General features: G+C 55.9%; 2 protein-coding genes across 12 annotated transcripts in view; one reads left to right on the forward strand and one right to left on the reverse strand.

The window, feature by feature from the left end:
- Positions 1-605: 605 nt before the first annotated feature.
- On the forward strand, positions 606-13,222 carry YKT6 (YKT6 v-SNARE homolog). Its single transcript, XM_045565192.1, has 7 exons — positions 606-886; positions 3,980-4,062; positions 6,339-6,439; positions 7,342-7,446; positions 7,773-7,838; positions 9,928-10,029; positions 11,129-13,222. The coding sequence occupies exons 1-7, from the start codon at positions 783-785 to the stop codon at positions 11,162-11,164; spliced, it is 597 nt and encodes a 198-aa protein (XP_045421148.1). The 5' UTR covers positions 606-782; the 3' UTR covers positions 11,165-13,222.
- Positions 13,223-17,591: 4,369 nt separating this feature from the next.
- The window catches only part of CAMK2B (calcium/calmodulin dependent protein kinase II beta), a 100,238-nt gene continuing 91,649 nt past the window's right edge, over positions 17,592-26,180 (reverse strand). For 7 of the 11 annotated variants that reach the window (XM_045565193.1, XM_045565203.1, XM_045565196.1 and 4 more), the window contains 7 exons: positions 25,493-25,606; positions 24,907-25,035; positions 23,731-23,856; positions 18,921-18,996; positions 18,714-18,808; positions 18,212-18,446; positions 17,592-17,732 (listed from right to left, as the gene is read on the reverse strand). In XM_045565193.1, the coding sequence (XP_045421149.1) occupies positions 18,214-18,446; positions 18,714-18,808; positions 18,921-18,996; positions 23,731-23,856; positions 24,907-25,035; positions 25,493-25,606 (773 nt within the window). In that variant the 3' untranslated portion in view covers positions 17,592-17,732; positions 18,212-18,213. The remainder of the gene's footprint in view (positions 17,733-18,211; positions 18,447-18,713; positions 18,809-18,920; positions 18,997-23,730; positions 23,857-24,906; positions 25,036-25,492; positions 25,607-26,180) is intronic. The other 4 variants (XM_045565199.1, XM_045565200.1, XM_045565198.1 and 1 more) reach the window with 1 other exon arrangement.

The raw sequence follows: 26,180 nt of genomic DNA on the forward strand, positions 1-26,180 counted from the left end.
CTTGCATTATTTCAACAACGCAAGCAAAATGAACTTTTCCGTGTCTCATGCACCAAGCTGCTCCTTGCAATGTGGAGCTCAATTTCTGTCCCCTTTTGAGGGGAAGAGGCTCTGCCACTTTGTGAGGTCCTAAGTCAGCGTTTTCCCCTGCACCCCTGTGCTGAGCGGTCCTGTGTCGCCAGGAAATTGCTTGACACGCGGCAGGAGCAGTCAATGATCTGTCATCGGGAGGCACTCTTCACATCCCTGAAGGGGCCTCAGGAAGAAAAGGTCCCTCCCGCCAGCAGAGTGCGGGCCCGGGGGTGCTGCTCTGGCTCTCACTGCACGAGAGGCAGGTATGAGCTGCTCTTGTGGCCCGGAGTGGGGAGTGGGAGCGACCTGGATGGCCCAGCACAGCCCGAGCGCCCCAGAACGACCCAAAAGGGCCCAGCAACGCCCAGCACAGGTCCGCGGGACGCGGCCGAGGCCTCCCGGCGAACGGGGCGGAGTCGGGCTCACGAGCACACGCGGCGCCCTGCCCCTCTCTGCGTGGTGTTTCCGGCCGCTCCTTTCTGCATCCGGGGCATGGGAAATCTTCGTTTGGTTTCGGGCGACGGCCCCTGACCGGAACCGGAAGTGGACCTCGAGGCAGGAGGAGGAGGAGGAGGAGGAAGCCGGCGGCGGCCCCGTCAGCAGCCGGCTGCTGGGGGCCAGTAGGAGGCGGCGGTCCCGAAGGGCGGCGGCCGCGCTGCTCCTGGCGAGCCGGTCCCGCGACGGGGCGGGCGGCCCAAGGGCTCGGCGTCATGAGGCTGTACAGCCTCAGTGTACTGTACAAAGGCGATCCCAAAGCGGTGCTGCTCAAAGCCGCATACGACGTGTCTTCCTTCAGCTTCTTCCAGAGGTCCAGGTGAGCGGCGGCGGGCGGGGTATCGTGGCGGCCAGACGGAGAGACCTGGGGTCGGGGGTGGGGGTGGGATCAGGGGAGGATTGGGGAGACCCGAAGGCAGGGCAGGGTGGGCAGGGGAGGCCCGGTCGGAGTCACGGGCCGGGTGGAGAGGGGAGGTCCGTGGACGGGGGGCGGGGCAGGGAGAGCCCGGCGTCTGGGCCTGTACCCGTGCACCGCGGAACGGACCTCTAAGGAGTCATCCAACATTCGCTCGTAAAAGGCTGATACTGCTATAGAACATGGTTTTGTATTCAGTATTTTTCAAATTTCTGTCGTGTAAAAATTATATGGGGACTTTGAAATAATGCACATTGCCAAGGTTCACGCCCAGATGTTCTGAACTAGTAGGTTGAAGCCTAGAAATCTGGATTTTAAACCAACACTTCTGAGCCAATGATTCTGACTCTGGGTGCCACATCTTGAGAGTCACATTTTATTTTCCCATGGGGATCCTTCCCAAAAATTCGATATGAAAGATACTGGTATACTCTTTTTTTATGCGTGAAATCATTGAGGTCCGGAGAGATTATATATCACAACCACCTAGGACTCAAACCCAGATTGTATGCTTTTTAATGGTTGGGAACTACTAGTAGGAGAGGGTTCTTTCTACACTGAAGATTTGGAAGGAATCATGGAATCTATAGGGCTTACAGGCTTTTAAATGTTTCTGGGGTGCTTTGATTGCAGGCAGGTATTAGAAGTACCACAGACACTTCCAACTCATTGGTGGGAGGGGTGGGGTGACTCAGGCACAAAAGGAGAGGGACCCTACAGGATCAGAGTCTGGTCATCTTGTGTTAAAGTCTAATGGAATCTGCCATTTGGATTCTGTTTTCATTGCTTCAGTGCAACTATTTGTTCTTGATGAGAGTTCTTTGCCAGTGACCTGCTGGCTAGAAAAAATTTTGTTATTTTGTTGAAACTTTCTGCTCCTTTTGGGTTCTTCTTAAAAATTTATTTTTTTAATTGTAAAAATGCACATGAAAATTATCATTTTAACTATTTTTAAGTGTGTAGTTCAGTGGAATTAAATAAATTGATAATGTTGTGCAACCATCACCACCAGTTATTTCCAGAACTCTTTTCATCTTGTAAAACTGAAACTCTGTGCCCATTAAACACTAACTTCCCATTCCCTCCTCCCCCATCCCCTGGCAACCACCATTCTAATTTGTCTCTATGATTTTAACTACTCTAGGGTTTTCATACAAGTGGAATCATACAGTTTTTGTCTGTTTGGGACTGGCTTATTTCACTTAGCGTAATGTCCTCAAAGTTCATCCAAGTTCCACGTATTAGAATTTCCTTCCTTTTTAAGGCTGAATAATATTTCATTGTATGTATGTACCATATTTTGCTTATTCACTCATCTGTTGATGGACACTTGGGTTCCTTCCACGTTTTAGTCGTTGTGAATAATATTGCTGTAAACATGATGTACAAATATCTTGACCCTGATTACATTTCTTTTTGGTATACATCCAAAGGTGGAATTGCTTTATCTATGGCTCCTTCTTAGAGTTCTTCTTGTTACTTTGCTTTCTTTACCCTGGTCTCTATTCTCTAATCTGTGTTATTGCTTTTCTCAGATGGAACTTTTGGTGCCAACTTGCCTCTGATTTTTTTTTTTTCCTTTTTCCTTTCAATTAATATTGAAGATTCTCATAGTGATGCCACACATTTAATAATGAAAAAACTATTGAAGATTCTCAGAGATTTCACTGTAGGACTTAACCTCACGTGATTGGCATACCCACACTAGTTTCGGATGACTAACAGCTATAACACTAAATGGACATCTCTACTAACATCTCTTAAAACAACACGTGTTCCAGCTGAGCTTATTTTCTTATAAGACGATCTCATTTCTGTCCTGCCTGCTCCATGATTACCAAATCCCAAGCTTAACACCTTTTGAGTGGTTTCCAGCTTTTTTGGCCTTCAGATACATGCTGTTACAATTAACACAGTTCTTTCTCTGTCTAATTGCAGACCTACTTATAGTGCTGTCTCTTTTTAGTTTTACTCCAAAGGCTTCGCTGTTTGGGGACTTCTTCCCTAAGGGACTATTTTGATCATATCACTCCCTCAAGATAGTAACAAGTAATACTGTGTGCCAAGCTTTGCGCCAAGTATTTTATTAACTCATTTAATTGTCACATGGGTCTTGATTTTATCGATAAGGCACAGTATAGTAACTGGCTTGAGGTCACATACCTAGTGAGTGGTGGAACTGTGAGCCCAGCGTTGGGTCTTCAGTTTTCTATGTGGCTCTGCTAGAGCCTGCTGTGAACTCCAAGGTAAAGACCCTGCTCTGATGTCTCTGGCTGCCCTTTGTATCACATCCCCAGTCAGAGGCTCCTTGTTAGCACCTGGTCCTTTGGCTGGATCATCTCCTATGACTATTCCATTCTGGCCAGATCTCTCTGCTGGGCCCATGATGAACCCTTTCCTTCCTTTCAGCCATTGTATCAGCCATTTCCCACTTCCTTGTCTTGGTTAATCTGTTTCCTTCCATTCCTCCCAGAGTACTGGTCCCATAGATGAGCCCCAATAGACCTGAGCCAGCACCCACTGTGGATGTTTGTGGCACATCTGTCATGTGGCCACAGCCATAATTGGTTGTGCATCTGCCTGACAGTTTTTGCCACTACGGTTTTTGTAGTGCTGTTTTTATTTGTCCTACTTCTTGAAAGTTAGCAGGGCCTTGAGAGCAGGAGTTGCCTCCTGCTTCACCATTGTGTCCCAAATCATTCTTTGACCAAAATGTTAAATAGACTGTAGCCTGTAGAAAATTCTCCAGAAGTCTGAAGTGGGTGGTTTTGGTAAGCGAGGTAGCAAACAGATATTGCTTGAATGATGATGATGATTTGTAATTATCTTTATTTGTGTTCATTTACAGAGTGTTTATTATTTGTTACTAGGGTTGAGAGGGAAAGGAACAAAACCAAGAAGCAATATCTCATTATGTATAAGCTCAGAGGTCACTTTCCATTTGGTTGGGGACAAGGTGACGGGAAGAAGGTAATAAATACATATTGTGTTTCTTAGTGTTCAGGAATTCATGACCTTCACAAGTCAACTGATTGTGGAGCGCTCAGCGAAAGGCACCAGATCTTCTGTCAAAGAACAAGGTAAGAGGGCTCTCCAACTTCTGAGTGTGTGCTGGCCTGGCTGTCACACCTCAGGTAGCACACAGCTCTCTCCACCCTACTGGGACCCCATTCCTCTGCTAGCTTGCTCTCTCTTCCCTCCTTTTCATATTTTTGCAGAATTCTGTTCCCACAGTTGAAGTCTAAGCTTCCTGGATAAAAGTGCTCCCAAGCTTAGACTCTCTTAAGATCAGGGTCCACTGACTCTTCTTGAAGCAATAAGCAGTATTCATATTGTATTACTCCCTTTTCCCCCAGAGTTACAGACCCCTCAAAAAAGGATTTCCAGCTTGCAGTGTTGAGGTACTACTGCATTCTGTGCTCCTTAGATTTTTTTTGACCAGGCATCTGAAAACTCATTATTTTTAGTTTTTCATAATTCAGGTTTTATATAAGAGTCTGTAGCAATTATTTTAGATGTGTACATTATACAGACGGATAAGGAAAGAGTTCAGGAATGAACTTCATCAGATAGAGACAAGCCATCCCACCTGCGCGGACCTTGAGTCACGTGATGAAGAGTAGCTGAATTGACAATAAAAATGTCACAACACAGGCAGTGTTGCATATACAGGGTGTCCTAAAAGTTACCATACATGGGAAAAATGGGAAATTGTAGCTAAATGTACCTTCATTTACAAAATATTCATTATAAGATTTTACAGAATTTTCCCTTTGTATGCAGACTTTTGGGACACCCTGTATATACTCTATGTGGGGTCTCTGTGCTGTTAACCCTACAGAAGTAATTGAATCGTGAATATTTCAGTGTTACTGCTTTGTTCTCCCTGAAATGGTGTCTGCCTTTCCAAGTTTATTACTTAAGGACAATTCCTCAGACACTGACCAGCTACTTAGTTTCTGTTGAGTGTGTGCACTTTGACCCCATGTTGAATCTTATTTTTTTGGGAATGGTATATGAAATCTGAGGAACATTGGTGATGACCTCCTGTTGTCCTCCTCCTTGTTCCTATTCTCATTTATCTCTGGCTGTTTTCTGATTTCAGGGGCTCATAGTCTTTCCCTCCTCTTTTATTTGTTTTTCTGTTGTTTAGCATTGGAATCTTCTGGGTCAGATCCTTAAGGGCAAGAAGGTTCTTATTTGTAAGCTGTAATCCTTACGTTTCTCTTTCCTTGGGATGTGATTAGCTGTGTCATTTCTGAATCCTTTCGAAGTGATGAAAATGAACAATCCTGTGGATTATGAATATTTTGCAGAAGCTCTTGTACAAACTGTACCTTTTAATCCTGTGATGACTTTAGTGCATAACACTGAAGACCTCAGCCAGCAGTGACTAATCTTTTTCTAGATTGACCCCCTCTCCCCCCAGTCACCAACCCAGCAGGCCAAGCAGGGTTGTTATGATATGGAAGACTGAGGGCCTGGGAGGTAATTTTCTGACTTTTGTCTGCTCTGAAAGGGTTTTTTGTTTGTTTGTTTGTTTTGTTTTGTTTTTTTAAGAAAGTGGAGCCCGCTTGGCTTGTCCAAGCTTCCCTTAGTTTGGAAGTAGCACAGAGCCTTAGAGGGCTGCAAATCCCCAAGATAACAGCCCAGCCTAACCTGAGCTCAAGGTAGTGACTTGGAAATGCTCCCAGGGCCATGTTGCCTTGGTGGGTTTTCTGCACCACTGGTGGCTCCTTTTGGCCCTGCTTTGCACACTAGGCCTCTGGCCATTTACTGGTCTTGAAGTAGGTGTTGCACCAAGCTCCCAAGCGTGCTCCATTGAGCCAAGAGGCACAGTCTCTCCACAAATCTTTTTTTTTTTTTTTTTTGAGACAGTGTCTCGCTCTGTTGCCTGCGCTAGAGTGAGTGCCATGGCGTCAGCCTAGCTCACAGCAACCTCAAACTCCTGGGCTTAAGCGATCCTACTGCCTCAGCCTCCCGAGTAGCTGGGACTACAGGCATGCGCCACCATGCCCGGCTAATTTTTTTTTTTTCTGTATATATATTTTAGTTGGCCAGATAATTTCTTTCTATTTTTTAGTAGAGACGAGGTCTCACTCTTGCTGAGGCTGGTCTCGAACTCCTGACCTCGAGCAATCCACCCGCCTCGGCCTCCCAGAGGGCTAGGATTACAGGCGTGAGCCACCGCGCCCGGCCTCTCCACAAATCTTGATTAGAGCTATTGAGCTTTCAAGTGGCTTCATTTGACCCAAAAGGCAGGAGCCCAACATTGTGATGCTTTGATTTTGTGGGATTAAAAAAAATCTGAAACTCTCATGTAAATATCCACATGTGTGATCTGTTGTCTCCTTAGAGTATCTGTGCCATGTGTATGTCCGGAATGACAGTCTTGCAGGTGTGGTCATTGCTGACAATGAATACCCATCCCGGGTGGCCTTTACCTTGCTGGAGAAGGTGAGTTTTTGGTTTGGTTGAGTGGGACTTGGATGATGAGTGTGGCACATCTGTGGACTGGGGCCAGGGGTGACAGCAGTGCCCGAGGAATAGATATGAAATGTGTCCAAAGTCAAAGTATTTTCAACTCTCCTCACCCCACAAAATCAAGAGAGAATTTGGCATCCCTGCCCAGGTACCTTCCCTGGTGCTGACTTCTATCCTCATCCTGTCTGGTTCTAGGCTACTGAGTTGCAGCTTCTCTCCTCTGGGAACGGGGCCCTTGGAGACAGCTGTGCCTTGTGTTCTCACCCCCTGTGCTCCTGCTGGAGGGGTCCCCTCCTGAAAGCCCTCACTCTCACCGCATTGCCTCTTGCAGTTACTGCAGCTCTGTCCCTGGTGTTGATCAGCTGCACCATGCAGCTTGTACCTAAGCATTGTTTAATTTTTTCATGTGGTGCTGATTTTAAACTCCTTGAAAACAGAGGCTTCAGCATATTCCATAAAGCACTAAAACACTTCCAAGCACGTGAAATGTGGTGGTTTCTTAAATCTGGAGGACCTAATTCCCTTTTTGAAAAATTGCTTTGAAAGATTAGGGGCCAGTTCTGTTTTTCTTGGACACCTGTAGCTTAAAGTTTGAAATACTTTTATTATTTCCCAGGTGAGGTTCATGTCAGGCTGGGCATACTTCACTTTTGATTTCTAGACTACTTAGGATTTGTTTTAATGATAAGAAAATTTTGGAAAGAACTTTAGCCTAGATTTTCCCCTTGCCATTATATATCCTCTTCTTCCCTCCTTCCTGGGCCCTGGGGGGCATGGGAGCCTCTTTCAGGGTGAGGCGCTCGGGGTGACATCCTGTTGCTGCAGGTACTGGTGAGTACATGTGGGTGACTTGCTGAGGTTGTTTTGTCTTGCAGGTACTGGATGAATTCTCCAACCAGGTGGACAAGATGGACTGGCCAGTAGGATCCCCTGCCACAATCCATTATGCAGCCCTGGATGGTCACCTCAGTAGATACCAGGTAGGGTTTAAGGAAGTACCATGCAGAGACCATGTGGCCCAGAATCTGTTAAACTGAAAAAGTCTACCACCCCGATAGTTCTGGTCCAGTGACTTCTGATGGGTTTTGGTGCCATTGTTCTCTCTTGAGCCTTCTGTTTGAAAATCACAGGGAATCCACCTGCAGACCTGGGAACTCAATCTCTGGCAGGTTTTGTGTTTGTTGTGTGTTTAAACAGGCCGTGGTTTTTAACCTGTGAAAGTTTGTCCAGCTTCCTCAGTTTTGAGCTTTGTTTCCATGTAGCCACTCCGTTCCTGACTTTGTTCTTATTTTTGGCTCTTTCCTAGAATCCTCGAGAAGCTGACCCCATGAGTAAAGTGCAGGCTGAACTAGACGAGACCAAAATCATTCTGGTAAGCAGGAAAGTGGAGAACAAACCCAAGAACTGGGGCTGGTGGGGAGGCGGGTGAAAGGATTTAACACTGCCCAGGCACACATAGAATCGCTCCTTGTTTGATAACCACAGCACTCTCTGGGAAATGGGATTGCCCACCCCCCACTACCAGGCATTCAACTGTCCTTTCCTCTGTACCCTTGTTTTGGTTCACAGCACCCACTGTTTGTAGGAGACCGGGGTGGGAACCGGTGGGGCCCTTGAATCTCTCCTCCCCATGGCCACGCCCTGTCTGGGCAGTCCTGGGCTCTGAGGGTCTGGCCTCCGTGGTACTTGATTCCCACCACTGTGCCTATGTTAGGTCAGGTCTCAGAGCCCCCAAAAGGTACCTCCCCTTGCAGTATCCAGGTCAGAGGTGAGCAGAGTGGAGCACTCTGCATTGACCAAAGGGCAGCCACGTGCTGGAATACAGGCCCGTTTGAGAAAAGCTAGAACTGTCCATTTTTATCTGAAGTCTCCTGATTTGTAACTGCTGCTTCAATGATTTTTTTTTTTTTTTTAATTCTGCACGCATGTGAAATGTGAACAGCCACCTGTTTTTTGCCTCACATCTGGCCTTTGTGGCCTTTGCTTCTAACTGGTCCCCTCGCCTCCTGCCCACCTCTAGTCTGTCCACCACGCAGTATCCTTTGATCCGCACTCTTCTCAAAATGCTCCTGCTCTCAGATCCACAATAGAATAAAGTGCCAACTCCCTGACACAGTCTCATGACTGGGCCCTGTCCTCTCTTACACCCTTTCATGTCACTGCTGTCACTGAATGTCTATATGTTTTTGACCAGTGTGTGAGCACCTGGGACGTCTTTTCATCCTGCTCACCATGCAGTTCACACCTGTGCGCAGCAGCTGATGGATATATAGAGTGGATGTGAAGCCCGGAAAAAACCCACCCCCGGTATAAAGCTTTTCCATCTGCACCAGCGTAGCTCCAGCGTACATCAGCATCTCCTGGGCTTGGACTCGTTGGTCTGGGGTAGAGCCTGGGAGTCTGCATTCTATAAAAAGTGTCCCAGAGGCTTCATACATAGATCTCCTGGACTGCACTCTGGATAACGTGGCTTTGGGGTAGAAGTTAGATAGGAAAGTCTTGCAGCATCTCTCTGTCATTTGTAACCTCTTGAGCTTTCTTACCACCGTGCAGGGGTGTTTCTCCACGTGTTCTCCTCCTGCTGCTGAGTCTGAGTCTGAGAGTGCTGAGGAGTCTGGGACACCTTCTCTCTCTCTACTCTCCCTGCTGTGGACAGTTGATGGGTCTTGTTCACACAGACCCCTTGTAGTTACACTTGCAAAGTCTGGGTTATTGGTGTCCATATCTTTAATCCAGTTACCTTTTATGTTAAAAATGAGTGATTCAGCTGTATGTAGGGATAAAGGACATTTTTGTTAATTCTTCATTCTGTACCATTATGACATAGGTGCACAGATACGAAATGGTATTTCATTGCTAGAGCATACGTTGGTCTAGCAGTGGCCATCTGGGGAGAGACGTGAGCTGCTGCTTCCTTGGGGCCCTGGCAGCAGGGCCTCTCTCCCTAGAACCCTCAGAAAAGGGTTGGTTTTCTGTTTCTTAAGTCGGTTTGTAGTGCAGACATTAGGGTGCAGCCCCCTTTAGGGAAGCAGGACGTGTTCTGTCATAGTGCTCTCCGTGCTAATATAACATATATGAGCCATATGTTTAACTCTGAATTTTCTGGGAGCCATATTTTAAAATAGTAAAAGGAAAATAGTTGAAATTTATTATAATAATATATTTTATTTTACCCACTATATCTGAATAATAACTTGTCAACATGTAACCAATCTAAAAAGTTACTAGTGAGGCGTTGTGCATACCAAGTCTGAGTGTGAAATCTGGTTTGTTTGCACTTAAAGCACATCTATTTGGGACTGGAACGGTTCTGGGACTGAGCCCTGATGCTTAGTGGTAAAGTCTGTGTGTTGGAGAAGAGGCCAGGGGAGGTGCTCACCCCTGTGACTGAGTTTCCACAAGCGGTTCATGTCGAGTCACTGAACAGACCAGAGTTCTCTTTTTTCTTTTCTTTTGTCCAGCACAACACCATGGAATCTTTGTTAGAGCGAGGTGAGAAGCTAGATGACTTGGTGTCCAAATCCGAGGTGCTGGGGACACAGTCTAAAGCCTTCTATAAAACTGTGAGTACCCAGTGCCTGCCCGCTCCTGGATGTTTCCTTCTAGAGAGCAGTTGCAGCTTGTTTCTTCTGGCACTCGCCACTGTGAACAGGTCTGTCTCAGCCTGTTTACGCATGGTGGATTGGGGTTTCACTCCCTGTGCAGTGAGAGCCTGAGGGGAGCATCCCAGGCCCAGGGTCACGCAAGTGCTGATCGGGCGGAGGCAGGCGGAGGCCTCGTTCCACCCCTGCCTCTGCTCTGCCGATGCCCGAACCCACACTCCCCTCCCCAAGAAGACAGAAGGTTGGTTCAAGTTCTGATCACCAGGCTCTGCCCTTATTCCTTCTGTCTGTTGAGTATTTAGTTATAAGTCCTTAAGATGCCAGCAGTTCAGCCTTTCTGAAGAGGTTCTTAAGCTTTTACTTAATTTCCCTTTCACAGAAGTATTCCATTGACAAGGAGGCATCCTGCTGACTGCCACTTTTTCTCAGGGCAGTGCTAATGTCTTCCTGTGTGGTGAAGGTGGCACTGCTGGCCCACTGTTGGACAGTAGTAGGGACGAGTCTACTTGATCTGTCCACACACATTTGCTTTCATGTGCACATTGGAGGGAGGTGGCCAAGTGGGGTTAGCAGGAGAGTCTGGGACCGGAAGGCCAGAGAGAAGGTGGTAACAGTGGTTCCCAGGACCTGAGCAGGGACCACATCCCAAGTGGGGACCACATCTGTTGTCCTGAGGACCATCCTCTAGGGAGAAACACCACCATGGTAGTAAGATAGTACTGTTGGTAGACAAAAGTGGGGGCAAAGTTAAGATACTGAGCCAATCCAGTTTGTGCTATTGGTTCTTTGTATATGGCCTAACAGCAGGAATTTTACTTACTTTTTGATAGCATTAGTGGGATGTGGAAAAAAATAATAAAGATCCCAGACAGCATTGGAAGCAGTGGCTTACCTGTGTCTGGTGATGGAAACTGCTCTGGACAGCTTCCCTTGAGGCCTTCTTGCCCTCCTCACCCTCCTGTGCTGGTCTCTCTGCCTCCTGGGGAGCTCCCTCTGCCGCCGAGGCTGGGGCTGCCCGGCTTTTCTCAGTCCTCTTCAGCTCCTCTTCATTTCTTTCAAGGCCCGGAAACAAAACTCCTGCTGTGCAATCATGTGACGCAGCCCGCAGAAGCCCAGTGCTGGAACGTCACCGTCATTCACATCAGAACCGCAGCCCCCAGAAAAGAAGAGACAGCCATAGAAGAGGACCGGGAATGGGGGCAGACTGGCCACTTTTTATTTTGAAGTTTCCGGGAAGAACTGAGGGATGGTGAAAGGGGTGGGGACCATTCAAATTCATGTCTGGTAGTGACTTTTGGAAAGAATTTGAGGCCCCCAAAAGTGTATTTTTGGGTAAATGAAACCATAAACTCGGAGTGGCTCCTGTAGATGCTGAAGGGCTCGGTCTCAGCTAACCCCAGGAGGGCTCTGTGGGAGGGAGGTCAGAGCCAGCATTTCTCGATCCTTGATATATTTTATGTGTATTTTATTTGTACATTAATGATATTAACACTCCAGTGAGTGGGTGGGTGGGGAGGGGAGAGTCCCTGATGCAAGGGCTGGAGTAGGCAGTTTGGAGACCCTTGGGAAACCCTCTCCTGGGGCCATGGGGGGGTGTGGAGGGGGGAGCCCACCGCAGTGGCCCCAGCCGGACCAGGGCTTCAGGCTCAGGGCCTGTTTGGGGGGTAAACAGTCACTGGGTCTCACAGATTCTGAGACTGTTATTTAGCTTGCCTTTCTGCTAGGATTGGCTTCCTGCTGAGGGCAGAGCCCATCCTAGCAGCTTCCATCAAGTATCACAAAGGTGACTTGTGGGAGTGTTTGGAAGGAGCTGAGACGTGGGCTGGAACATGTGGGTCGTGGTCACACCAGCATGCAGGCTGGGCACTGAGCCCGGGAGAGTGGGATATTCCTTCAGTGTTCAGCTGGAGTGTCCCATCTTCAGAGGACGATCCAAACACAGGTGCACTTACCTGCCCAGGGTCTGGGGGACAGCTGCCTTGACTTGCAATTTGACTTTGAACATCAAGATCAAAGCAATAGGTGCTGTAGTCTCTCAAAACTGGTTTTTATTTGCCTCTCTGGCTACAAGACTGCCTTGGCAACTGCCTGGGGCCTATACATCTAAACAAGTAGGTCTTTCCCGTGGGCACCAGGGGGAGGTGCCAGCCTGCCCGACGACTCCCAGAACCCCTCCTGTGGTCTGGCCAGTGCAGGCCTGCCAGTCCCTTCCTGGTCAGAGGCGGCTGCTTGAGTGGTGGAGGCTGAGGGGTTGGTCTAAGCTGGTGCCTGCCGCCAGCGGGAGGCCTGCCACAGCCCCAAGGCCCAGTCCTGGAGACAGGCTGGAGCAGCCCAGGAGATGGGCCCAGGGTGGTCCAGGCCCTCGGGTCCTAGTGCCATGTTCCAAATTGCCTCTTCATGCCCTCCTGTGCCCCCCATATGCACCCCTGGCATCCAGTCCCCATGGAAGCCCCTGCTGGGATGGTGTCATCTACGAGTTTTGAACCAGTATGGTGGTGTCTTTGGGAGTCCTGCCTCGAGCTTGCCATTCTGCTGAGAGCTCCCAGTGTGCTGACCAGGAGTCCCAGGGGCCCTGAATCCCCAGGGTGGGTGTGACAAGAGGGTGAGGTCTGCTGAGGGTTCTGAGGACCCCACCGCTGGCTGGTTTACCTGCTGCCGCCCTTTTTGTCTGGGTGTTGCTGGCCTTGGCCTACCCCTGAAGGAACCTGTCCATGTCATTTTTCTACTATAGACACCCCAAGCCCAGGGTCCACCGAAAGCCCAGACCCAGCCTGCTCACTGGTGCCTGAGATGGAGTGGATTGGGCCTGGATCCAAGGGACTGGGACAGGGGTGAAGCCTTTTTCCCTCCCACACTAGACACTGCGGGAGAGGAATGGGCTGGAGGTGTGAATTTGGGGAAAGAGGAAGTGAGACCTGGCCTTGATTTCTCCAGGGGCTTGGCCTGCCTGGGCCAGCCCCTGGCTGAGCAGGGCAGGGTGGTGGGTGTGACTCAGGCCCTGTGGTGGACAGAGGGCACACCCTGCGTTCTTCCTGCTCCCTGTTGTGTTTAATGTTAAACCATTTGGCAAGAGTGTATTTTAATAACTGCTGCCTAACCTTTCTGTGTTCTGTTTGAGAGGTTCCTGTCCTGATAAAAGTTGTCCTTTGAAATTCCAAAATGGTTCTGTGCTTTGTTTGAGCTTCATGGGGAACCCTTTCCTCACCAGACCCTGCCCTGGGGAGGGAGGCCTGGTGCTGTGCGCCTGCAGGGGACAAGGTCCACGTTATCCTGGCAGGGCCTGTCCAGGAGAGGTAGCTCCAGGCCTAGCTCTTTAATGTTTCTCATAGACCTTTCTAGCAGGAACCATATATATATATATATATATATATATATATATATTTTTTTTTTTTTTGCTATTAACCAGGTGAGGGCGCCCTGGAGTAGAAGCAGCCTCTGAATCCTGTTCCCCTAGGAGAACCAGGAGACCTTCCTGAGAAACTGCCTCTTAACTACAGAGCCACGAGGGAGAGGCCCTGATCCCACCGTAGGCTTCCCCGTCCCTCACCATTGCCCCCAGGGTTGGTCTGAAACTACGTGGCTTCCCACCAAGCTCAGGTGGAAACTTCAGGCGCAAAGAGGGTTCTGCAGGGCACTTGGGGACTTCTGCTCCAAAGCCTACCCCTGCAGGTTTGGAAATGAACCAGGGGCAGGTCAGACTCCAGTTTCACATCTTGTCCTGAGTTTAGGGAACGCCCAAGGGCATTTAGAGGTCTGCAGCCTCTGCAGCTGGTTTCATTCCCTCTCTCAGGCAGGCGGGCCTAGAGCTGCTTTCAGTCTGTGCCTGTGACCCTTTTAAGGTGGAGACCTCTCCACAGGGCCCAGGAAGCAGCCTTGAACTGAGTGCGCGGGCTTTGCCTGTTCAGAGGACCCACTGGAGCTCAGGGGGGTTAAGCCATGCCTTCATGGGGTGACACATGGCCCAGAGAGTTTTGTCCACAGTAGGTGCTACTTAAAAGTGATGTCCTTTTTGCCTGTAGCACTTGGCCCCGCACAGTGTGGCTTAACCCTGTGTGCTGTGCCCTAAAACCTCATCAGAGTGGCCCTGATGGCATCTGCAGAGAGGCCTCAGGAATAATGCATGCGTGAGGCTCAGGATCTGCAGCGTGTGGCCTTCCTGAGGGAGGCCTGGCCTGGAAAGGCTCCTCTGATTACTGCTGATAGGCGAGTGGAGCCCTAGATACTGTGCCTGGGGACAGACAGCACAGCGCTTGTGGGCGCTGGCCTAGATTCTCTGCACCCAGTTCTTGGGGCCTGCCACCCTCCCGGCCACGCTCCTGAGAGCACCTGCCCAGGTGCAGCCTGTGGGGCGTGAGCAGCTGACATCAAGGGCCTCCCGCCGAGCGAAGGTGCCTGTAACCAGATGCTCAGGATGGGGGAGGCTGGGACTTTGGCCAGTTCGGGGGATGCTTCAGGCCCCCTCTGCCCATGATGGATAGGTCCGAGAGGGTGTAGGGCACCTGTCTTACCGGAAGTTACTTGGACCCAAGAAACGAGCATGTTTGGTGTCTGGGATATTTGGTGTTTTGAAGCCCATGCTTCTGTGTCAGGAACATGCAGCAGCAGGGCCTGGGATGCAAGCACAGAGGGGAGGCCACACTCTGAGCAGGTTGCCATGGAGACACGAGGGTGCACCTAGGGGGCCAGCAGGGGCCACCCAGGCCGTGTCTGGGAGGGATGAGGGCATTGAGGCTGCAGAAAGGCCAGCAGAGCACAGGCAGGCTCAGTTGCTCTCCTGGGCTGGGCCTGGCACCTCGTGTCCCCCGTCCCTGCCCCAGACCTCTGCCCTGGGCTCCAGGTTGTGTGGTCTCCATAAAGAGCCTTTTAACCCTGGTGGCAGCTGCCTGCCACATCATCTTTGCACCTCGCCTGCATCTGAGGTCCGAGTCTGACATCCGTGGGGCCCGTGTGCCATCTGCCTGCATGATGTACAGGAGCAGGGCCTGGCACCACGTGCACCGTGTGCCCTCAGCACCCAGAACAGCCAACATGGTGGCGGAGGAGGTGTGAAGGGAGAAAGCAGGATGGACGGAGTCTTGGGGCCTTCCCTTCTCATCTTTAGAGGCCACTGGGTGGGCTGGAGAGGTTGGGGCCTTGGGGGCTGGGGGCCAGTTTCAGTTCTGGCGAGGACTTCAGAGGACCAGAGGAGGTGCTGGTGACTACCAGTGAAGCTACGATCCAGGACTGGAGGTACCCCACCCTGCGTGCACCATCCACCCTAGGGGGGCTTGGGAACGTCTGGGCTGGCTCAGGGTTCCATGTCCCCCACCGTCAGAGGAGGGGCCTGAGCCGGGCCAGGGACCAGGCTTGAGTCTGTGTCGAAGGGTCCTGGCATAAAGCACCCAGCTGCACTTGAAGCAGTTTGTCCTGTTTTTCTTTTATTTGCAGTTTCCCGAGACAGAACAAAATAATTTTTGTACACTTACAAGGCTCAGAAAGAAAAGACAATGAAACTCAGCAAAAAGAGAGAAAAGGGAAGGCCAGCCAGCACCGTGGGCAGCTGACCCCTGCAGCACTGGCCGGCAGGCCACTGCCACCACACCGCGGACACCTAGCTAGCAGAGTGGCTGTGGCTTGCTCTTTAGGGGTCATGCAAAAGAATTATCCCCCAGAAAAAAAAAATCCCCAAATTATCCCAGACAGGCAGCTCCGTGGAGATGACAAGGTGAAGGGGAGAGGACGGGAGGAGGCCCTAGGACGCCAGGGTGGCTGGCTGCTGGGCCACACACTGTCCGTGGCAAGCCCTGCCACTGTCCTGTGGCCCAGGGAGCCACTGGTGCGGAGCCCAGCAGATGTTTACCCTGTGTCCGTGGATGGGGGCAGCTGTCCTGGGCACAGCGAGGACAGAGGTGGCGTCCACTCTGAGTGTTCATTGGTGGACAGTCCCTTTGGAGTTTAGGATCCTGTGTCCCGTTCCCCACTCCGTGCCCCTCCCTTGGCTTGATTTGTGGGGGAAGATAAAGAAAATCCGTGTTGAAAACGACATGAATGGAGGTGGGCGGGCGTCGGGCGGGAACCCGAACTCTGCAGTCAAGGCTCCTGACCGGCCCACCCCACCTGGCTTCAGAGCTGCCCCCTGCAGCCCACCTGCCCGCGGGCTCACTCTGTCCCCGAGCCTTCCCAGGGTGCCCACATCACAAGGGGCTAGGGGGTCCCACCCTGCAGTAAGCCCAGGCAGTGATGTGCGGAGTGCAAGGTTGGCCCCTGGAGGCAGCACTGTCGTCCCTGCGGGACCTTCCTCTCCACCCTCTGGGTCCTGGGCCCTGCGCCCACCTGCTTCTGCCCCCAGCCCGCCTCCTCCCCATGGCCGCCTCCCTGGCTGCCTAGAAGGTGCCCTCACTCATGGCAGCCCTGCCACCCTCATGCCTCCCATGTGCCCTGGCCTCGTGCCCACCGTGGCTCTTGCTCCCTCTGCTCCTGGCTCAGACACCAAAAATGCTCCCACTCCAGCAAACACCTGCCTGGACCCGTCTCAGCCCAGAAGCCCCGGCAGCCACCACCTGCTGATCCCTCTCTGCCACTTGCTTCATCACCTGACCAAGCCCAGAGCCCCCGGCTCCCCGAACATCCCCAGACATGCGGCCTCCTCCCCGCCCACCTCGGGGCTCGGGACTTGAGGGAGGCCCGCAGTCCTTTGTAAAAAGTCCGCTCCCAGCCACACAGGGAGAAGCCACACAGGCCGGGGGAGGGCCCGGAAGGAGATGGGGTCAGGAGCTGCAGGGAAGGGACAGGTGTCCCAAACAGGAGGGAGGCCAGCCCCGGCCGAGTCCCCTCTCCATGCCGGGCCTGCTGGAGCTGCAGCCAACGGTGCCATCTCTTGCCAGGCGGAGGCCTGAAGCTAAGGTGTGTTCTTTTCGCACCTCACTCCCCCAGAAGGGCCAGAGCTGGAGCCCTGGGTCTGTGGGGGCATCTCTGATGGCCTTGGGGTAGGACTCTAGTCTCCTTGACGCTCCAGGGGGCGAAGGGCTGGCCTAGGCTCCGCTGCGGGCTGTCCATGCTGGGTACATGGGGACGCCGGGCACGGGGAGCCCACACCCAGCCCCTCGGGGATGAAAGGAAGGGAAGGGAAGGGAAAGCAGGAACGACAGCAACTCTCAGGCACGACTAGCAGGAAGGGGGCAGCCCAGCGGGCCCCCACAGCCCCTCCCCAAAAGACAGCTGACGGTCACCACAGCCAGCGAGCACACCACGTGGAGCCCATGCGTTGGCGGGAGGATGCAGACGCCTTAGGTGTGGGGTGTGTGCGTTACCTACAAACTAACACCGTTCAGCACGCGACAGGGGCCTGGCGGACGAGTTCACGTCCCAGCTGGTGCCCCAGAGGCCAGGAGCATGGACGGACACACGTGGAGCGGGTGGGGAGTGGCCCCACGAATGCCAGTGATTTTTACAGCTTTTTCCTTTCCTTAGTTTTTTCGTTTTCATTTCATCCGACGTCAATTTTTTATGTGTGTGGTTGTCGCTGTCGTCATCTTGTTTTTAAAAACAAATCACATCTGGTCTTGTTTTTCTGCAGACACAGGCACCAGGGGAGGGGACGAGGCAGACACAAACATGCGACAGGCAGGCCGTGTGCCCAAGGGCAGCTGGGCTCCAAACACCAACTCTGTCCGGCGAAACCAGCTCTGAAACAGGGCGGGCAGGTGGGCCGTCAGCCCCAGGCTCTGCCCCTGCCCAGGCACCGCGGGAGTAAAGCGAACCAGGTCCGGAGAAGGGCCTGCCCAGGAGAGGTGGCTCGAGGCGCCCGACCCAATCACTACCTGCCTGTAGAACCGGGCTTTGGCCCCCTGCACCCCCCGCCCAGGGAGCCCCATCCCGGGTGCTAAGAGTCCCGGCAAACAGGGCATGGTGCCAGGCCTGTGTGGCCCAGGACCCATCCACCTGCGACCCACCCAACTCTGGCCAGCACGTGCAGCCCATGCCCTCATCAGCCCCCCAATCCTCTGGGGAGGACGCCACGCCCAGCCTGCTGTCATCCCTAATGTGACTTCATTCCTGTGGCCTCACCCAACAGCTCCAGGGTCCCCAGGAGAAGGCTCTGCCCCAGGCTGCCCCCCCTCCCCCGCCGCACCCCTCAGGGGCTCTCGTGGGCGAGGGCTCTCACCTTCACTGCAGCGGGGCCACGGGCGCGCCCGAGCAGTGGAAGTGCACATTCTGCCACTTGCCGTCACGGCGGTGCCACACACGGGTCTCCTCGGACTGGCTGGTGCGGGGCCGGCCCTGCCCGTCGATGTACTGTGTGAGCCGGATGTAGGCAATGCAGGCGGCATCCTCCCCGATGACGTGCACGTGCGGGTTCAGGATGGTCGTGTGGATCGGCTTGCTGTTCTTGGCCAGCACTGCAGACAGCGGGCGGGCGGGCGGGGGCTTGGGCACTGCGGCCACCCCTCGTGCCCGCCCTTCACCGCACCAGCCCACCCTTTCCTGTCTTGGCGCTGCCCGGTGGGGGAGGGCTCGGCTCTCCTGGGAGTGGCACAGGCCCCCCAAGAGTGTGAGTCTGGGGGCTGCCTATGCCCTGGGGGCACTGCCACAGGAGGTACCAGCAAGGGCCTGGCCACCCCTGGGCACGGAGGGGACAGGGCTTCCATGTCCCCTCCCTCACTCACAGTTCTCGAAGTAGAATCTGTGGAAGTCCATCCCTTCAACCAGGTTGCCCAGAGCTTCGGGCTCAAATGAGGTCAGGCCTGGGTCGCAGATTTTCCTGGGGGACAAATCCAAGTGAGGAGGGGCCCCTGTGGACCCCTGACTCAGAACAGAGCCCCCCCAGGGTCCTACATCCTCATCCTGCACAGCCCCCCGCCCCAGAGACTCACGCATAGGCCTCGAAGTCACCGTTGTTGACAGCCTCGATGAGCTGCTCTGTGGTCTTGATGATCTCCTGTTTCCGGGCTGTGGGGAGACAGGGCCCGGCCCGGTGACCACCAGCGCTGGCCAATCCCACCCCTGGACACCCCTAACACAGCCCAGGTAGGGCCCGGGGGACCAGGAGCTGCAGGCAGCACCCGCCCTGCCTAACCCTCCAGAAGGGACCCTCTCGGGCCCTGGCAGCTGGTGCCCAGACTGTTCAGCTCACAGCAGCCCCTCCACGGTCACCAAGGGCTTCCTCGTTTCTAAGTGTGACAGCTTCTATCATACTTTTTCTTAAATAAAACGCTTTTAAATGACAGAGACTTTCCATCCACATGACAAAATGCCTGGAAAACGCAGAAAGGTTCGGAAAAGAGCCTGACCACACCCCTCCCCACAGGGTCACCCTCCTGTCCTCACCCTCTTGTCCTCCTGTCCACCCTCCTGTGCCCCTTGGCCCACCGGGCCTTGCCCTGGGCTTCCCTGTAGCTTGGACAGCACGACCAGCTCCCGGCTCCATCCTCCCGCCATGCTCTCTTCACTTGGCGCTTCCTTCATCCAACAGCCCTGCGGCTGCTGGGGCCAGCACCAGGTGAGGAAGGCCCTGACCCGGGCAGCAAGGCCAAGAAAGCAGCAGGGAGCAGGTGGGCACGGTGGTGGCTGCAGGGGGGTCCCCTGGAGCAGTCAGGGGCAAAGGCTGAGGGGAAGAGGGTCCCAGGAGGCAGGAAGAGTGAGCCCAGAGTCTCTGGTTACCGCCTACCCTGTGGGCCCCACTTGCCGGCAGCGCCCCACTCCGGTGTTCTCCGAGCCCCCCCGCACCCGCCCAGCCCCCGCCAGCTTCCAGACGCCTCGCGCTGGTCCTGACCAGCAGCCCCCTTTGCTGCTTTGACCACAACTGATTTCCTTTTTCAAACATTCAAAACAAGCAGGGAGAATACTATGACCCACAACTTGCTGATTCAAATCTTAATGTTTTTCATATCCACCTTAGACACTGTTTAAAGAAATGAAGCATTACGTATGTCACTGGAGGTGCCTGCGTCCTCTTCCACCCTGGGCTTCGCTCCCTCTCCCCGCAGACGGGCACTGCCCTGAGTGAGGTCCCGCACGCGCACCTGCTCCCGCACACGCACGCTCACCTACACGTGCTAGTGACGTTGCGACTTCTTACAGTGACTCGCCCTGGTGAAAACGCAGACCCCCAGAGGAGCCCTGGGGGCAGGCTCCCGGGAACCCTCCCCATGTGCGTCCCCCAAACCACTACAGGCAGCGGCCGCCAGCCCTCCACCCCCAGACGGGCCGCCGTGAGCGTTTCCACTCCGCAGCTGCGAGTGCTGCCTCGGCGGGCCACAGAGGAGGGACTGCTGGCCCTCGAAGTGTGTGAGCTTCGTCCTGAAGCACGGCTGCCTGTCACTCTCCCCCAGCACCTCCAGGGCTTCTGGGAGCTCGCCCTACCCCGGTGGCAGGTGGACGGAGTCCAGAGCAGAAGGTGCTGCGTGGCCAGCTGTGCCCACGCGTGTGCTGGGGGTCTGCCTGGGAACACCTGTGCTGCGCCCGCGGGGGGACGGGCACCGCCCCTGCTGCACAGCGATGGCAGGAGGAGCCCAGTGGCACCTCTGAGAAGTTGGGTACACAGATGCACGCATTCACACATGTGAGCAATGCATGTGCACATGGAAATACACACGTGTACTTGTGCAAAAGAGCATGCACATGTGCATGCAGGCACGTGTGTGTACCTGAGCATGTGTGTGCATGTGCGTGTGGGGGTACATGTGCACTTCTGGACTGCCCCGTCTTCAAAGACCCTCTTCCTGACCGAGCTGCACCTCTGCTGCCATCCTGCTTGTTTCTTGCCTAACTTTGTGTCCAGATCATGACAGTTTGCTCTCAGGACAGCCTTGCTGCAGAAGCCCCCACCCACCCGGTCGACCCTGGAAAGCTGGCCTTCAAGAAGGTGGACTGAGGGTTCCAGAAGCCCCTTCCCCTCCCGCCCATGCTAAGGCCGCCATAAGTCCTGCTGAGCTCTGGGAGGGCACCTGGGCTGTGTCCCAACACATGAATGGCTATTCCGTCCTTGCCCTCTGGACGCTGGGGCAGTAGCATGTGGCAGTTCAGGGCCCACACCAGCCCCGCTGCTACGTCCCTGCCTCCTCTCTGCCCTAATCATGTCGAGGGAGGAGTCTGTGGTGTCCACGTGTCCCAAAACACCCCCTGACGCTTGTTAATCCCCCTTTTAACAGACAGGGCGAGCCGCCCCTCCCCCCCCCACAGGAGGCTGGCGCAGCAGCAGCAGCTGGAACTGAGTGAGATGACTTTGTTTCCAGCCTACTTTGATTCTACAGTCACCTTATACCTGTGGTAAGCGAAAGGAATCTTCCATTTAATGAAGTAATATGGAGTGCTTTTACACCAACTGTAATTTAAATAAATGGGAGTCAGTGTGAAGAGAAAGCATGGAGTGAACAGAAGAGGAAATGCATGGGCAGAGCTCTGATTAAAGGTGGTGACCACGTGCTGAAGTGTGGGACACAGGTCTGCTGTGGGAGCCACCCGCAGCCCTGCAGCCAGGGAAGCTGAGGCTGCCCGCGAGCGGGGCCCGGATGCCTCCTGACCTACAGAAGGGTCGCTGCCCAGACCCCTGTGGGACCTAGCCCCAACTCTTGTCTCCCCAAATAGCACACGGGCACTTCTGTGTCCTCAGCGTCCGGGCCCATGAAGGGCACGATACACAACTGGGGAGGGGCGGCATGAAGGGTCACCCTGGTGGTGAAGCCTGTTAGCTGAGGACAAGCTGTGCCAGGCAACGCTAGGGACAAAGCTGAGGGCGCAGCAGGGGCCGGCCTGGGAGGGTGACCAGAGGCGAACCTGTGCCTCATGCCGCTCCCGGCTCCCCCAGGCTGAGCCAACAGGCCCAAAGAGGCCCAAAGTGTCCGGGTGGGGCCAGAGCAGGTTCCGACCCTGGCCTGGACTCCTGGCACCCCAGGCTGGCCCCAGGCCCTGTCCCTCAGAGCCAGAGGTGCTGCGGGAGGGGGCCAGCTGCGGGGGATCAGCCTGGATTGTGCATAATCCCCGATTAGGGAGCTCAGGGCCTGGGGCACGCGGAGCCCCGGAAGGGGGAGGAGCCTGAGCCTGGGGTGGGCCAGAGGCCCCCTGGCCTATTTACACAGCTGGTGGGCACCTTTCTGAGAAAGGAGGGGGCTGTGATTGGCCTCCAGGATGGCCAGGAGCTAGCCATGTGCCATCTGGCCCTGCTGTGCCCAGGCCAGTGCCCCTGGACTCTTCTTCCCCCTGAGTTCCATGGGACATCCCGCCCAGCCCTTGCCCAGCCTGCTCCCGGCCCCTCCCTGTGCCCCGACACCCAGCTGAGCTCAGGAGAGACCCTGCAGGGGCAGGTCGGTGCCGTGGCTCCGAGGGTGAGCCGGGGCTGCTGCCCCCTGACCTGGATGCTCAATGCCCATCACAAGCCCTGTCCTCTGAGCACCCACCCGGGCTACTGCACAGACCTCGAGGACAGGTCGTAGTCCTGGCCAGGGTCACAAGGATGCAATGGGGTGACGTTTCAGGCTGCCCCCTGGGCACACCTCTCCACTTCTGCAAGGGCAGTGAGGCCACTTAAAGTCAGATGAGACGCTGCAGAAACTGGCTGGGGCGGGGGGTGGTTCTGACCATTCCCAGAGGCTCCACCCCAGCCATACGGCGTCCCCTCCCTGTCCCCTCCACTCAGGCGCCCCCACCCCATCACCATCAAGAACCTGGTCTCTCACCTCAGCTGCTTATCTCCGATCCCCTCAACCCACCCTGCTGGGGTCCTCAAGCTGACCACAGAATGCTCTGGGGGTCAGTGCCCTCCAGGGGCTGCCCTATGCCCTCCTGGGCCACCTGGGGTGGATCAGTGCCCTTTTAGCCTGCAGGCTGTGTACCCCAACCCTCTCGAGCCGCAGCTCCTGTGGCTTCACTCTCCCAGCCCCTGCCCGGGCACCTGCAGCAGCCCCCCAGCCTGGCCTGCAGAGGAGGTGGGGGTGGGCAACCCCACCTGTCACCGAGGTACTCACCCAGCCACTGCCCTGCCATGCCGAGCCCCTGGCCTGGCAGCCTCTTCTCTGAGAGCATCTCAGCGCCACCCCCAGCCCCGTGTCTCCCCGAAGGCGGGGGTGGTGGTGGCTGCAGTCCTGGGATGTCATCCATCCCTGTAAGCGATACTGGCGGGCGGTTGGCAGACAGGCTGGGGAGGCGGCCAGCCCGCCCCTCCCTGCCAGGTCGTCCAGCCTGCGCCTGCCTCTCCCGCCCGCCCTGGGTCTGAGCCCAGGCCCTGGCTGCCCCTCCCGCAGCCCCCAGCCTGCTCCCCGGTGACCGGACCTAGGCAGCCCGAAACGCAGAACTTCTCAGGCTGACTGTTTCTTTTCCGTCGCTGTCCCAGCAGGTCCACCCCAGCCGGAGCCAGCACCTCATGGCGTGCGAGGCCCCACCAGCGTCTGCACCCTGTCCCCCAGGCCTGTACGCGCATCCAATCCCGCCAGCGCTCTGGTCGGCCACACACCCGCTGCCTCGGTGCCTCTCCTACACGCAGCCGTCCACACGCCGCACGCTTCCTAACCACACTCCCTGCCGTGACCCTGCGTCCTCTCCACCAGCGTCAGTGCGGGTCCCTGTGCCCCGCCCTCCCCGCAGGCCGGCCCTTCCCAGAGCGAGCCTGGCCGCGTGCCACAGCCCATGGCTCACGCCCTGGGAGCCCCTCGAGCAGCTGCCGCCAGGGCCACTCGAGGTGCTACTTACACGGGGTGGGCAGGGGCCCGGGAAGAGTCGAAGATGGGCAGGGCGGGGGCACAGGTGGGGGGCCCTCAGCTTCTGGGGTCCCTGAGCCCCTCCTCACCGAATTCAGGATGTCAGAGATCCTGGCGGCTGGGGTGGAACAGATGAGACATGAACACGAAACAGGCATGGGGCACACAGGAGAGAAACCCATGAGCTGACAGCCAAGCCAGAGAGTGGGTGGAGGACAGAGGGGACCGTGGGGGACAGAGGGGACCGTGGGGGACAGAGTGGGCTGTGGAGGACAGAGGGTGACATAGGGATGGGGCATGTGGGGACAGAAGGGGCTGTAGGAGACAGAGGGGGACATGGGGACAGAGAGGGCCATGGGGGACAGAGGGGAACATGACAGATGGGGGGATGTGGGGACACAGGGGACCGTGGGGATGGGGGGGCCGTGGGGAAGAGGCCTCAGGAGCGAGGGGCAGGTGCTCTGTGGTGGGTGTCGTGGCTGCAGGCGCTGTGGGCAGAGGCTCCCTCCGGGAGGGGCCCCCTGGCTGGCAAGGTGGCATCAGGGAAGCTGCCCTTGGCAAGCGTGGAAGGTGGATGAGGGAGTGGCGTCTGGACAGGGCAGGACCAGCCTCCCCACGGGGCCATCTGAGGAGGCCACGTCAGCAGAGGCCAGGCCCTCTCCTGTCTGTAATATCCCCTTGTCCATGAGTTCCCGGGACACCAGCTGGGGGCCTAGGTCTGGCACCTTCCTCACCCGCTTGACTGAGGAAGTGCACTCAGGGCCCGGCTTACTCGGACTTGGGGCAGCCCCAACGGCAGGCCCCTGGGCTCTGTGGCCAGGGCAGCGGGCTGGGGGTGGCGTCGGCGAGGCTGGGCAGCGTCCCAGCAGAGATGGCCTGAGGGGGCTGCAGGGGGGTCAGGCGCTGCCCAGGCGTGGGGACAGGCCTTTGGGGGAAAGTCTGGGCTGCAGAGAAAAGTGGGGGGCAGGGAGTGGGAGGTGGGCCCTGGAGGGCGCTGGGCCTCTGGAGCGGGGCGCCAGGTAGCTGCCCTGCCGCGTTAGCATGAGCCCGCGCAAGCCCAGCCAGGGCGGGACGCCGGGCCTCCGGCCGTGCATGGCAGAAGCTGCTGAGTGCCCGTCCCAGCGCGCCCTCCCGCAGCGGAGGCAGCAGGCCCAGGGCCACTACTTACACGGGGCGGGCAGGGGACCTAGGAGGGCCGGAGACAGGCAGGGCGGGGGCCCCGCTGATAGGGGGCTCTCGGCTTCTGGGGTTCCTGAGCCCCTTCTCACCGAGTTCAGGATGTCAGAGATCCTGGGGGCTGGGGCAGAACAGATGAGATGTGAACACGAGGCAGACAGAGGCATGAGGAGGTGGCAGAGCGGAGGGCAGGGAGCGAGGGAGGAGGGGCCCCTGTTCTCTTCCCAGCCGGCCTTGGTGTCCAGCCTGGAACTGGGGCCTGTCTCAGCAGCAAGCAGCCCCCGGAGCTGGGTGGAGTGAGGGCCGAGCCCCTGGGGCCTCCCACACTGCCCAGCGGCCTTGAGCAGGAGCGTGGCCAGGGCCTGTCCCACCAGTGACCTCCCGACAGGCCAGCGGAGGGTTCTGGCCGGGGCTTGCACAGGCTGGGGCTCACTGGGCAGAGGCAGCCCCGAGGAGCCCCAATGTGGGGCTGCAGCCAGGAGCCCACGCTCAGCCTGCCCTCAGCGCTCAAGCGTCCCCTTGGAGGGGGCGGCTGGCCCTTCACAGTGATCCCACTGCAGCAGGGCCCGGCTACTCACATGGGGCTGGCAGGGGGCTAATGGGAGCTGGAGATGGGCAGGGCAGGGGCCCCTCAGCTTCTGGGGCTCCCGAGCCCCTCCTCACCGAGCTCAGGATGTCGGGGACTCTGGGGGCTAGGGTGAAACAGATGAGCAGGCGGTGGGCTGGGGGCCCACAGGAAGAGAAGGTGACAGGACAAGACAGATCGAGGGCCCAAGAGGGAGGAGGAGGTTACAGCTGCAGGACCCCAGACCACAGCCGGGGCTCATGGGGGCAGAGGCAGGGGTCACCCCATGGACGTCTAGGCCTGGGACGGCCACAGCAGGTTAGTGGAGGCTGAAGGAGTCAACGCAGGGCCTGTGCCTCCAAGGGCCACCTGCCAGGACCAGCAGGGCTGCATGACACGGCCCCTGCCCAGAGCCAGCAGAGGCCAGGCCCAGGGAAGTGTGACAGTCACTGTAGGGCCACAATGGCTCCTGGGTCTGCCCTGACTCTGCACCAACCCAGCACAGCCCGGCAGGGCTTCTCTTGGCAGTGGGGGGGCCTGCCCTGGCCTCGAGGGGCTGCCGGGGTCTCAGTCCTGAGCTTCCTCTGCTGGCTTCTGGGCTTGTTTTCTCTTCCCCTGCGGATTCCAGGCCCAGCCACCCCACAGACCCCTCTGTCACTGCTCAGCGTCCCCCACCCCCGACCTGAGGGCGAGGGCAGAAC

This window comes from Lemur catta, chromosome 11 (assembly GCF_020740605.2).
Source record: "Lemur catta isolate mLemCat1 chromosome 11, mLemCat1.pri, whole genome shotgun sequence".
Classification (NCBI taxonomy): Eukaryota; Metazoa; Chordata; class Mammalia; order Primates; family Lemuridae; genus Lemur; species Lemur catta.